At 42.4% G+C, this 13,825-nt stretch overlaps 1 protein-coding gene across 2 annotated transcripts in view; it reads left to right on the plus strand.

Moving 5' to 3' along the window:
- Positions 1–5,810, plus strand: part of CNKSR3 (CNKSR family member 3) — a 62,390-nt gene extending 56,580 nt beyond the window's left edge. For both annotated transcript variants that reach the window (XM_076333821.1, XM_076333822.1), the window contains exons 11-13: positions 1,935–2,143; positions 2,621–2,710; positions 4,238–5,810. In XM_076333821.1, the coding sequence (XP_076189936.1) occupies positions 1,935–2,143; positions 2,621–2,710; positions 4,238–4,536 (598 nt within the window). In that variant the 3' untranslated portion in view covers positions 4,537–5,810. The remainder of the gene's footprint in view (positions 1–1,934; positions 2,144–2,620; positions 2,711–4,237) is intronic.
- Positions 5,811–13,825: the final 8,015 nt, after the last annotated feature.

The following is a 13,825-nucleotide window of genomic DNA, read 5'->3' on the forward strand; positions in this document are numbered from 1 at the left end:
CATCCCCCTGATCATTTTCGTGGCCCTCCTCTGGACCCGCTACTCCACGCAGCACTCCAGGTGGGGTCTCGCCAGAGCAGAGGAGAGGGGCAGAATCACCTCCCTCGACCTGCTGGCCACGCTGCTTTTGATGCAGCCCAGGATACGGTTGGCCTTCTGGGCTGCGAGCGCACATTGCTGGCTCATGTCCAGCCTTTCATCCACCAGTACCCCCAAGTCCTTCTTGGCAGGGCTGCTCTCAATCCCTTCATCCCCCAGCCTGTATTGATACCAGGGGTTGCCCCGACCCAGGTGCAGGACCTTGCACTTGGCCTTGTTAAACCTCATGAGGTTCACACGGGCCCACTTCTGGAGCTTGTCCAGGTCCCTCATCCTGTCCCTGTCAGGCGTGTCAACCGCACCACTCAGCTTGGTGTCATCTGCAAACTTGCTGAGGGTGTACTTGATCCCACTGTCTATGTCATTGATGAAGATATTAAACAGTACTGGTCCCAATATCCCCTGTGGGACACCGCTCATCACTGATCTCTCATCAACATTGAGCTGTTGACCACTACTCTCTGGATGTGACCATCCAACTAATTCCTCATCCACTGAACAGTCCACCCATCAAATCCATACCTCTCCAGCTTAGAGTGAAGGATGTTGTGGGGGATTGTGTCAAAGGCCTTACAGAGGTCCAGGTAGATGACATCTGTAGCCCTTCCCATGTCCACTGGTGTAGTCACTCCATCATAGAAGGCCACTAGGTTAGTCAGGCAGGACTTGCCCTTGGTGAAGCCATGCTGGCTGTCTCAAATCACCTCCCTGTCCTCCATGTGCCTTAGCATAGTTTCCAGGAGGATCTGTTCCATGATATTCCCAGGCACAGAGGTGAGACTGACTGGCCTGTAGTTCCCTGGGTCTTCCTTTTTTCCCTTTTTAAAAATGGGGGTTATGTTTCTCCTTTCTCCTGGTGTGACAGGACTTTCCTCTTCAGTCTGCAGAGTGGTGAAGCAGTTCTGCAACGGTGCCTCAGGCTTCGGGGGAAGTCTCTTTCTCCTGCTGGTCCTTGCCTTTGCAACCGTCCATTCTTCTGCATTATTGGCCCCCCCGCTCCCTTCTGCATGTGCCAGTGGGGGAGTTTTTGGCTGTTTGGTCGTGGGCTGCGGGTCTGCTGCAGACTGCTTGGAACCAGCTATCTAGCTCCTTCTCTATCTCCCTGATGTTACGCAGTCTTCTCACCGCCTCCTGCAGCTCAGCCACCTGCTGCAGGAGGTCCTCCACCCGGGCAAAAAGTACTTCTTCCAAAAGTACTCACAAGGACTGGTTCTAAAAATGGCTGATCCTGGCCTTTGGAATGAGGGATTGCTCTGGGAAGGGAGTTCCTGCAGAAATTGCTCAAAATCATATGTATATACACTATGAATTTATTACTGAAACTCTCAAGGGGGTCTCCCTTTTGGATGGAGAGAGAAGGTAATGAATATTCAGTGGCAGTTATTGGGCTCTTACAATGACTGAAAAGCATAATTCCTCAGATGGAGGTGATAGGTGTTGCCATTACACAGAGATGGATAAATCTATGTATGCGCTCCTCTGTCACAGCTGTGTACTGAACAGGCAGTGAATTGGGAGCTTTGATACCCTCAGGGCAGAAAGGTCTCATTTCTCAAAAGCTTTTTCAGGGGTTGTACCACTAAACTTCTGTGTGTTAAATTACTGGCTCATTAAAAGTGAATTAGCATGAGGGGGGTAGCTTTCTTTTCTCCTTGGCAAATATGTTTATAATAAAGTCTTTTATCATCTGACTTGTTTTTTTTTTTCCAGCTTGTTTGCAGCACAATGCCTGTTGTCAGGAGCATGGTTGGGTGCTAGAAGTATCTTTCAGACCTACTCATGTCTGTAGCGTGAAACTCTTTTAAGCTACTAACTGAAGTGAAATGTCCTTTCAGAGATGGAAAGGGGAGTTTTGTATATGGAGGAGGCAACAAACCCAGTCAGCCACTACCTGGGTCCAAGGGCGCTGAGTCTCCCAATTCTTTTCTGGATCAGGAGAGTCGAAGGCGAAGGTTTACTATTGCTGATTCGGATCAGTTGCCTGGGTATCCCATGGATGCAAATATCCTACCAGCCAAGATGAGGGAAAAAACACAGTCCTATGGTGAGTTCATTCCTCTTTCATTATTGCTGTTATGATAAACGCTTTGGTCAGTTTGGGATAACTTGTGTTAGAAAACTGCTTGTTAGGCTTGATGGATATTAAGGGCAGTCTGTGTAAATTGTGAATGTGAATGAAATTCCACATCTGAAATAATTTCACTTAAATGCTGTTATTTCTTTAATGAATGTCATTCAGCTGGGCTCTGCTGCTACAGTTGGCCATTTCCATGTGTGTTTTGGTTATAACTTTTGGTCATTACGTCCACTGCTGCTGTAAACGAGCAAGAGTGTGGCTGTTCAATCTCAGCACATTGCTTTCTTATATTTCACTAGTGGAAGTATCTTGAAGTATTCTTTTCTGCAATTTTAACTCCTTATTGCTGTATCTCTCCCTTTGCTTAATAGTGAAAAGTATCAACGTAAAAATTGGTTTCCTAAACTTAATGTAATTCCTCATAACCTTCTATGTTGCCTTTAGGAAAACCTCGTCCTTTGTCAATGCCTGCTGATGGGAGCTGGATAGCAGCTGCAGAACCCTTCTCTAGGCCACGAGCACCAGGGAGAAAAGGCAAGGTTTTAGGTCTTGTCCCTCTTTCTCTTTCTTTCCTCTCCAAAATTTCTTTGGGGTGAACTGGATGGAAGTGTTTAAATTAGGAATGGAGAGATTAGTGTTTGCATATGGCTGAACTGATCCAAGATGACAACTGTTGGTTTTAGCAGGAATGCCAGATGGTAGTTGTGAAATTTGTGAGGCTATTCAGTGCTGGGGCTCAAACTTTTGTTGTCCCGTCTTAGAATTCTTGTGAGTGTTAAAAGTAGGCTAGAATGACTAGGGCAGATCTATACTTGTCTCTATAGCATAGGTTTCCCACTTTGCTCTTATACACACCCCTTTCCCTTTCTTCTGCATTTAGTATTGATTATAAAACTGCTTTTTTGATAGGTCTTTCTGTTTGTTTAGCTCACTGTGGAGGCTGTTGTAGAAGCAAGCTTGTTCTCAGAAGTAAAATGTAGGGCCTTTTAGGAGTTGCTTTTTGCGGCAACTGCTGTTAGAAAACAACATATTCTGCAGATGTCACAGAATGAGAGAGAGACAGAAGCTCATAACGGTGGGTGTTAGGTTGGGGTAGCTTTTTTCCTTCCCCTACTGCCCTTCTATCCCTCCCCACTCCTTGCACCTGAAAGGCTATGAGTCCTGTTAGAGTAGGAAATAAGAAAGGATGACTAGTTCATTCTTTAAATCAGTTATGAAAGCTAATGTATAATTCTAAGAAAAATAGAAGCTCAATTCTATTATTTTAATGCAAAAATAGAAGCTGGTAACAAGAAGCATCAACCTGGAGGGATATTAGAAACAAGCTAAGTAACAAGTCTAACAGAACGATCACCAGGTGGCAGGGCTGTTTTTTGTGTGTATGGTTTTTTGTTTGGTTTTGCTTTTGGTTTTGTGTTGGCTTTTTTTAGCACTTGAAATGTACTTAAGTGCTGCAGGCTTGTGTGTAAGCTGTATTGGGTCAGAACAAAGGTCTGCCTAGCTCAATAGGCAGCAGCATAGTCAGGTGTCTCGGGAAGAGTAAAAACAGAGAAAGCATGACAAATCAATGCTCAAAACCAGGGAAGTGCTTATATCTTTATCTGCAAAATGAATTTCTGTTGTACAGAGTAATATTTATAGCTTTTAAGTTAGTCATGAGCTACATTCAGACAAAAATGGATTCAGCTCTGGTCTATTGGCATCTTAAATGAGACGTTAAGAGAAGGTTTGTTAGGTCTTGCTCATGATAGTGATTTGCCTGAAGGTAGTCTGTACTAGCAGTTTTGGGGTATGTGTGTGTGTGAATCTGGAATTCAACAGTGAAATGGTATCCTGTCTGTGTGTGAATTTATTTTGTTGTTTTTCGTGTTTTTTAAAAAAAATTAAAGATGCAAAAAGCCATAAATCTATTGACAGTTGCTTATGTCCAGGTGTGTTATGAAAGGTAACCAAAATCTAGGTAACTTGAAACGTAACAGGAATCTTTTTATAAAAATAGAAAATGTTAATGGGGAGTTCTGAAGTCAGCAATAACTGGTTTTCTTTCTCCTGTTTGTACAGGTGAAGATGTCCTCTGCAGGTACTTCAGTAATGAAAGGATACCCCCAATCATTGAAGAAAGCCCCTCTACACAACACCCCCTCTCAAGGCCAGTGTCTGACAAGCAGTTAGTGAGGGGAACGGATTATATTCGAGGCAGCAGGTGTTTTATGAATACAGACCTCCACAACAGTGCAACAATTCCCTTTCAAGAGGAAGGTGCTAAAAAATCCTCTGTTACGTCATCCTCAAAATCTTCCTCCGTAGAGCCCTCGCTGCTGGTCAGTTGGATCACGAGACTGAAATTGTTGACTCATTGACTATTGTTCACAGGACTGTTACCAAGTGCCTTTGCTCATCGGTCAGACTTCTCTACTTTTCAGCTTAACTGATGCATAGTGACTAATGCAGTGTTCTTTGCCTGAAGAATCTTAACATTTTTGCCTTTTTGTTTGTGATTTTTGATGAATCAGAGGGTTTCATAGTGCAAAGAGGGAAGAAAGATAAAGATCAAGTTCCTCTTCCTGGCCAAAAGCTGAAGGCATTTATTCCCCTGCAAATGAGTAAAATTTCAGTGATATAGAGGCCACACGTGACCTGAAATATGCATAATGACTCGGAGGAAACCATTGCATTACTGTAAAGTCCAGTGGCACTTCAGTTGTCCGAATGCTTAGAGTCTGGTGTGACTGGCTGGGTGTCAGAGTATGTAGAGCTCAGAAAAAGTTGTGTTACTCTCCTGACCAGGAAAGATAAGCAGGGAAACAGAAGTTTTGTGCAACTTAGTGATGCTGTTGCATGTACTGCATGAGATCAACCTTGTAAGGAAGAAGTAGTAGTGTTGCCGTTCTTTCTCTGATATCCAGAGATCTTAGGAAGAGAGTTCTCTTATTCGGAGATCTTAGGAAGTTGGACTAATTTAATTATAAATCAATCCGACCTGATATATAATGCATTTTATTGAAATCACAGTACAAATAAAGAGTGCTGAACAACTGCAGTGCTCATCCATAAACAGATATGGATTGCTACAACATGACAAGGAAATGCATCTGTAGAGGTGGTAAAAGAATATATATTTCTTTCCTTAATTGTTTAAGAATGATTTGCTGTTAACCAAAGTAAGCTTTTAAAGACAGTCCTGTTGGACTTACGAGAACTTTTACAGTGGTTCACTTTTTGAATGATGCGTTGTTTTTATGAAAGATATATGCTATGATACATTACAATTGTAAAACATCTTGCTATTTTCTATATAGCTCAAATTTTTTCCCCTCCAGAATTTTAAAGTAGCATTGGGTATTTTGGGAGGAAAATAAAACTTGTTTAACAAAAGAAGAGGATATTAAAGAGGTATTGTTTAAAACTGAATGTACATAAGATTGTTAGTATGCAAACAGTTGTGTTTAAAGTAATTTAAATGTTAAATATAGTTGTATATATTTTTTACACTTAAACAGATACAGTTTGTACCTTCCTGTCTGTGGTACTGGGCACAGATTAGTCAAATGAAAGGAAAAAGAAAGTCTTTTGTATTCCCTGCTAATTATAAGACTAACTATTTTCGTAGATAATACATTGCCAATAGCCTTTATTCCTTTGGTCTTTCTGAAAAGAACAACTTATATTTAATAATTGGTGGGGAAAGAGGGAGGTTAAATGCTAGTTTGCACTTTGGACTGGGCAGGAATCGTATGTGATAACACAAGTGTTAAACATACCACAATTCTGGGTGTGAAGATGTGACCGTTCTGCTGCAACAAGCTTATGAAGTTGTGCTACAGCCCTGCAGAGACAGGGTGTTAAATTCAGTTCTCAATTAACTATGTTTGACTCACTGGTGACTTAGGTGGGGGCTGGTTTGGACCATTCTGATCAAAGCAGATTATAATATATCTGTCTTGTGCCACTCTTCTCCACTCCCCAATATGGCAGTCTGTACTAGAGACATGGCCAAACACAGCTGCAGTGCAGTTGAACTCTAGACCAGTTTGGTCCTGCCTCTGAGAAGAGGGCTGAAACTGCCATGTCGTAGGCACTGTGGTGTAGTATAGTCCAGCCCCAAACTGACTGAACTGTTTTAAATTAAATCACAGTTACTGAACTAGATTAAAGTCAGAGATGTTGTCTAAACAAGACTTTAAAATGGAACTCTTGCTCATCTTTAATGTCCTGTTTTCTGTGGTTTAAAAATGAATGGGGAAGCATCATGTGTATGGATGTGGAAGAAACTATGGATGTACTCGGTTTCTTTGGGTTGCACCTGGGCACACTTTTAAGACACTGAAAAGTTTGCTTCCTTTGTTCGGTTAGGTTCTCTTGAAGTTTGATTTAAGAGTAGTGAAATAAGCTTTCCCTAAATTAACAGGTAGCTTTAAATCACTGCAGCTATGAGGAAAGAGGAATTTGTAAGCATTTAGGCAGAACGAAACTTCCAAAATCTGCCTTCTTGCCTAAATACAAGCTAATCCCCACCACCACCTCTATCAACCTACTGGCAATACTTTGTCTAATGCAGCTGAGTTTCCACTGTAAATTAGCCAAGATCATTGGAAACACATTCATGCATGGTTTCTCAATCAAAAAGGCAAATAATGTTGGGGGTTTTTTTTTGCCCCCCTTGAGGTTTATCCATCATTTGCAGACGACACCAAGTTGGGCGGGAGTGTTGATCTGCTCGAGAGTAGGAAGGCCCTACAGAGGGATCTGGACAGGCTGGATCGATGGGCCGAGGCCAGCTGGATGAGGTTCAACAAGGCCAAGTGCCGGGTCCTGCACTTCGGCCACAACAACCCCATGCAGCGCTACAGGCTTGGGGAAGAGTGGCTGGAAAGCTGCCTGTCGGAAAAGGACCTGGGGGTGTTGGTCGACAGCCGGCTGAACATGAGCCGGCAGTGTGCCCAGGTGGCCAAGGTGGCCAACAGCACCCTGCCTTGTATCAGAAATGGTGTGGCCAGCAGGAGTAGGGAAGTGATCGTGCCCCTGTACTCGGCCCTGGTGAGGCCGCACCTCAAATACTGTGTTCAGTTTTGGGCCCCTCACTACAAGAAGGACGTTGAGGTGCTGGAGCGTGTCCAGAGAAGGGCAACGAGGCTGGTGAGGGGTCTGGAGAACAAGTCTTCTGAGGAGCGGCTGAGGGAACTGGGGTTGTTTAGCCTGGAGAAAAGGAGGCTGAGGGGAGACCTCATCGCTCTCTACAACTACCTGAAAGGAGGTTGTAGTGAGGTGGGTGTCGGTCTCTTCTCCCAAGAAACAAGTGATAGGACGAGAGGAAACAGCCTCAAGTTGTGCCAGGGAGGTTTAGATTGGACATGAGGAAAAATTTCTTCACTGAAAGGGTTGTCAAGCATTGGAACAGGCTGCCCAGGGAAGTGGTTGAGTCACCGTCCCTGGAGGTATTTAAAAGACATGTAGATGTGGTGCTTGGGGACATGGTTTAGTGGTGGACTTGGCAGTGCTAGGTCAATGGTTGGACTTGATGATCTTAGAGGTCTTTTCCAACCTAAATGATTCTATGATTATTGATGGACTTTTGGCCATTGGAGTGTATGTATGCAGCATAAATATAGCAGAACACAATATACCTGTTTTTGTTGCAAAAGCCACATCCTTACTACTGTGAACTTACCGTGTGCTCAGGTAGGTTACCTTGACTTCTTGATACTCTTGTCTGCAAGTACTGCTTACTGCGCACTATGCTGCAAACCTGTTTATGTAATGTATGGTATGTAGGAGTCTTTCTCTGGGAAGCTGTCATTCTACTGGCCTCAGCAGAGGGTGGTTTTTTTTTCCTCTCTTTGATTATCAGATGGAAAAGCTCCAATAGCTGTTCTCAACAGTAATAGATAGGCTATTTTGGGTTGTAGTATGAATTGTAGATATTGGATGCATGTGCTCTTCCCCTGCCCCTCTACCTCTTACAACTTTTTAATGCAGTGACTTCACTTATGGGACCAAGCAGTTTAACACAGTGACCTAAAATGTGGCCATATATCTGTGTTTTGAAACGTGAGGAGATAAGCGCAGTTGAAAGACTTATGGGAGCAGACTCTCCTCTTTCTAATATCTATAAACTAGAGCTTTTTGCTTCCTGTGCTGGTGACATTGATTACCGAAAAGCAAATGCATCAAGAAAACTGAAAAGAACATTAAAATAGATAGCTGTAATTTCAAGCACTTGATAAGGCGAATTAAACATCAGACCCTTTTTTCCTTTGCCTGTATAGCTCTCTAACATATGTAACTTGACCTTCTTCCAAATGTCTGCATCTTTTTAAAGACCTGATCTGATCTTGCTATAGAGGGGTAGCTGTTAAGGTATTGGCTGCAAGATTCTCCTCTAATATAAATTTTTATCAACTGTTGTTGGGCTTTATGGTTATGCATTCATCATTCACTCTAGAAAACTTGGTTGAAAGTGAAAATGAGTTTTAATTGACCCACTTTGTCCCTTTTCCTGAGAGAAAGGAAGGAAAAGAAGCGAGTATCTATGGGAGACACATGTTCATAAATTACGTCAAGTTCAATGGGAAGTAACAGTCCCCTCTCTTTCTGCATGGAGCAGGGAGGAGGTCTAAAGAACTTGGGGAGGGCTGCAAGTCCATAGCCACCTGCAGCCCAGGTATTTTGAGGGAGAACCACTGCTCCATAGCCTTTCTCTTATCAAGATTATTCTTAACCAGTATGGCCAACGCTAGCAGAAGGAGCCTCACTTATATCTTCAAGGACGTTCCGGCAGCTGCTTTGCCTATGTGTATGTCACACCAAAGCTTCTCTCCTTCACCCTGTGGAACCTCTTGCTGTGTCGAGTGGTTGTACGTGGCTCTGAGAGGTGACCACGAAGCAAGGGTGTTTCTTGGCTCAGGTATGCACAAATAATGTCCAAATTATTTCTTTACCAGAGAAGGAAGCATGTAGCTCTTATTTCCTTTCCTTTATATTTGTAACAAAGCATTAATAATACTAGAAAGGTCTTTCCAAGAGAACTGATGGAGTAGATGCGGGAGTCGGGCTCTGATCTGGAGAGGGGCTTGGTGGTGTGCGGAGAACAAGTGTGCTGTTGCCACTGGATGATAATGCAATCGGTTGAATAAGCTGCTGCAGATGTGTAGCGGCAGCTAATGAAGTCCTACATTTTGTCTCAAAGAAACATTGAAGTCCCTCATTGCATGAACACCAAATGAGAGGGAAAATACAAGTACCGGCGCAGGAAGAGAAATAAAGTGAAGTTGCAAAGAATTGGTAGAAAACAGATCTTTAAGAGCAGCTTTTACACTGTTCTATGAAAAGCACTTGGACTTTAGATGGTTTGCTTCCCTACATGACCTCTCTTCCCTAGCAAATAATAGAGATTAAACCCCCCAGCTTTCTCTGTCTGTGCACAACGTGCAATATTAACCACCTGATGTTTAGCAAATAGCAACATGGCACAGATCATTTACCGCTATTGTTACCATTTGGGAGAAATGCTGCTGTTGGTTTGGGAGAATGGTTTAAAATGCAGGAAAGACCCATAGCAGTGCATGTCACAATATTCCCGAGTGTGGTTATTTTTCTTCTTTACAGTAACAGCTCCTGTTAGAAGTTCTAGTGTATGGAGAAGTGTTAAAAATTCAATTTTTTCAGATCGTTCCTTTTGTATTTTAATCTCATTCGGAGAGGGTGAAATCTGTCCTGTGTTTGTGGAATAATTTCTCCTACCCACCTCTTCTGCTTTTCCTCTTTGTACCATATTAGTTGAAAAGCGAGGGGAAACATCTGAAAAGTCTGAAGTCCTAAAGACTAGTGCACTTTCTTTGTCCAAGAGGTTAAATTTGAAAGATGTTAATCGCTTAACTTCTTACTGTGTATAGTGAATATAGAGGGTGCTCTCTAGTTTGGGGGTAAAAAAAGACCCACAGATCTAGGAATAAATCACAGGCAATATCTTTCTGGCTTAACCTGAGAAAAATGTAGGTAACAAGTTAGAAACTGCTATCACGCAGAAACTTGGCTCATCTCTTGGTATTTAAGGTACATGTATCTGTTATAACAAAAACTATGCCTAGGTTGACTTCCCTAATGAGTACAACATATGTGTCCAGATATCCTACAGTACTCCACAATGCTCTGAATACTCTGTCACAGTGGCAAAACAACACAGTTAATTGGAAAAGATTGTGAAACCCACAAAAATGAAAAAGAATGTTTGGTACTTTTGCGTATATGTATAGTGAGGTTTCAAGAATGTGCACTTCAGAAATACTGAGCAGGCTTCTGTTTTAGTCTGTAGAGTATTTGCAAGCCAATACCTTGGGTGTTCCCTTACATAACCATTGCGAGAAAGTACTATTCTAGGTGGTAATGTGCAAGAGGAGATGAGATACAAAAATGAATACTAATGGGTTGTAGAGACAGAGTTCAGGGCAATTTTTCAAGCAATGCATTTCCTCTAATATTACGGATAATGAAATTAATCAGCGTTTGAATTCTGGATGACCAACAGAGGTAGACAGAGTACTGTGAGTATTATACTCATTTTATATTAATCATTGAACTGATAACCTTTTCTTCCTCCTAAGCAGGGCTTCATTTTAAAAACAACATACTTTATAAGCTGGGTGCTCATTGAACAGAGAGAGGGAAAAAACCCCCTAAAACTTAGCCAAACCAGGAAACAGATGGAGATGACTAACTTTATAGTTGGATAGGATAAAGAATTTTCTTTTTAAAAGAAAAAAAAATTGCCCAAATCTTATGTCCTGTTTTTATTACGCTGCCAACAGGCAGTCTTCACAAACTGCTCTATACCTGCAGCCACATCCTGAATAGACCAAGTTAAACCCCTCATCAGGCTTTAACTTGGACCTTGATGATAAATTCAGCTCAAACCTTTTCTGTAGGTTTTACTTCCTCAGGAGCTTTTCTGCATTTATCAGTCAATTTCTGGAGTCTCTTACGTGTGATCTGGGCAGCAAGACTCTTGTGTGTATGCATTCTCAGAACTGCCTTTGCCAGCAGGATTGGTATCTTGGAGGAGGGTGGGTGCTGACTTGTGCTGTGGTTTCTGCACTTACCTAAGTTCTTCCCCCAGTTTCCACCGTAGGTCCTAGTGCACCATCTCAGACTGTGAGTTAGAAATGCTCATGCCCAATTGGAAAGAAGTGTTGGGTCCTTTGGAGTAAACTGACTTTGTCCTGCTGTACAACTGTGGCTTCTTTCTTCTCTTTAGTCTGAGTTTTCCTTTGCACATGCTGTGCTTATGGAGCACGCGCTCTTTGTGGCCATCACAGAAATGCTTTTGTCATTTTGCAGGCTGTAAGGTTTTATAATGGACAAGAGCTCTCGAGAAAGCCATCGACTTAAACTAAAATGTAGAAAGAGCACTCCAAAAAGACTCCATTTGGAGAATGAAGAAAGAGGGGCCGGGCTGAGCTGAATCTATGGGTCTGTGTTGTGCTGAACACTCTTTCAGCAGTACAGCAGTAACTCCGCAGAGAAAACAACCCACACAAGTGCTACATGCCCATTTGTTTCTACTGCTACATTTGTGTGGTGCTGGAATATGAAACAAGGGCAGTCACTCAAAGTAGTTATATATAGTTCCACGCACAGCACTTGAGCTGTAAGATGCATGACAAAAGCAGTCAAGAGCTGCTGTCAATATATAACTTCACCAAATTCTACTGCCTACGCTGCTGCTGCATCAGTTTAAAATAGCAACCCCTCTTCATCCTGTTGCCCGCACAATGCGAACCCAGCTCTCTGGCAAGTGCGTAAGCATCAGTTTTGCCTTCTTTTGTGATGGTCGGTAACTGCTGTGAGATTGTGTCATTCCCACGGGGCCTCACGCAGTGGTCCAGAAGCTCAGTTAGTTTGGGTTACTCTGGACTCAGTCCAGAAGTGGAAAGTCAAATTTAAAAACAATGTTGCTGGGCCAATATCACTTAGAGCTGGGATTTTTTTTATGCATGCTAAATATGAAACAGGCAGGAGTTGTCTGTTGCACATACTTTGCCAGTAGGAAGAAAAATGAGGATTACATACTTGGTGAAGGAAAAAAAACAGACCTTTGGGTGTCCTCCAGTTCCTGCCAGTGGGAGAAATGTGTTTGTTTTAGCATGACATAGAATAGATATAAACATTTCTTTTTAAACCTCCCTGTGTGGCCACCTCAGTTGTTCAGGATGGTGTAAGCCACTGACTTTCCTCCTTAAGTGGTTATGGAGTTAACCTAATATATTTTTTTGGGAGAGGGCAAAGATATCTTTTCTTAAGTGATTACGTGATTTGTGAACTGGGTATGGAGATGGAGGAATTAACCATAAAACAAATGCTGGACAGTGCTGACTTGCAGGGAGAATCCTCGGAGTCAGTTTGTGATTGCAATTTCTGTTTGTTCCTTGGGCTCTGGTGAGGATGAATGTTCACCACGCACGGTGGCAGTTCGGCAGCAAGGCAGCAGCCAAAGAATCAGAGGACAACCAAGTCCAATTTACAATGCCACTTTCAGCGAAGTGGGTTAGTTGCTCGGGTTTTTTTGTTTGTTTGTTTCCTGTAAGTGTAGCCCTCCTTCAGTATGGATGGGCTGGAGTAGGAACTGTTGGAACGTACCTGTGGAGCAAACCCAATGAGATACTGATGAAGCAGTGGGCTGTGCTTGCAGCCGGCGCTCGGCTGCTGTGCATTTTGATGTCCTCTGGGAGTGCCTTTGCAGGTAATGAGCCTCAGACCCTTGTGACCTTCGCATAGAGGCTTTTTTGTTTGGGAAATATTTACTGAGAGCCATAGAAAATGGCACAGTCTAAACTGATACGTGTATTTAATTGCTTTTCCAAGTAATTGCATGCTTCTCAGTGCTACTTATTAACATGTTTCCCTCTTCCATCCTCCGTTAGCTGTTTCCAGTGCAAATGCTTCTAATGGAATCCTCGCATATTTCCAGTGAAAATGTTAATAATGCCAAGTAGTCATAAATTGGCCATAAAGTTCTATCTGTAAACTGCAAAAAAACAACCGACAACAAAACCAAAACAAAAAGAAACCCTTCTTTTTCTACCTTATGAATAATAACTTAATGAATGATAATGAATAATAATGAAACTAAGGATTTTCACCCTGGTGAAATGATAAATCTTGGGTTATTTATTTGGTTTTATTACATGGTAGTAGGAAGCGAGGGCAGTAGTTCAGGTATTGTAGGTTCTTGTAGAGCAACTATGGTGGTTAAATTTCTCTCCACAGAGCTTGAACAAAGGTTTTCTTAAGCATAATGCAGCTGTAGCTGAGACTGTCTTCCCCAAGCCCATTGAACGTCCCACTGAACGCGCAGAAGTCTTAATACCTTCTGGCACAGCTCTTGACCATCTGTTTGTGGTGGGAAGTTGGTATAAGTTGCTATTACTGAGTAGGATGAGAACAAAATCACCGATCTCCAAAATGAATTATGTCCCTTTCCTTACTTCCTTCTTCCTCTCTGACCTTCTCCTCCCTGCATTAAGGCCACTGGACTTTCCAGGAATTCATTGCACAAACAAACAGCTACAAAGTTTTTAATATTTATAGCATAATCTAGTTTGTTTTGTTGTCTGAGATAGCTTTGGCCAGAGCTTTCCAGTAAAAATAGCGCTG

This window comes from Aptenodytes patagonicus, chromosome 3 (genome assembly GCF_965638725.1).
Source record: "Aptenodytes patagonicus chromosome 3, bAptPat1.pri.cur, whole genome shotgun sequence".
NCBI classification, from domain to species: Eukaryota; Metazoa; Chordata; class Aves; order Sphenisciformes; family Spheniscidae; genus Aptenodytes; species Aptenodytes patagonicus.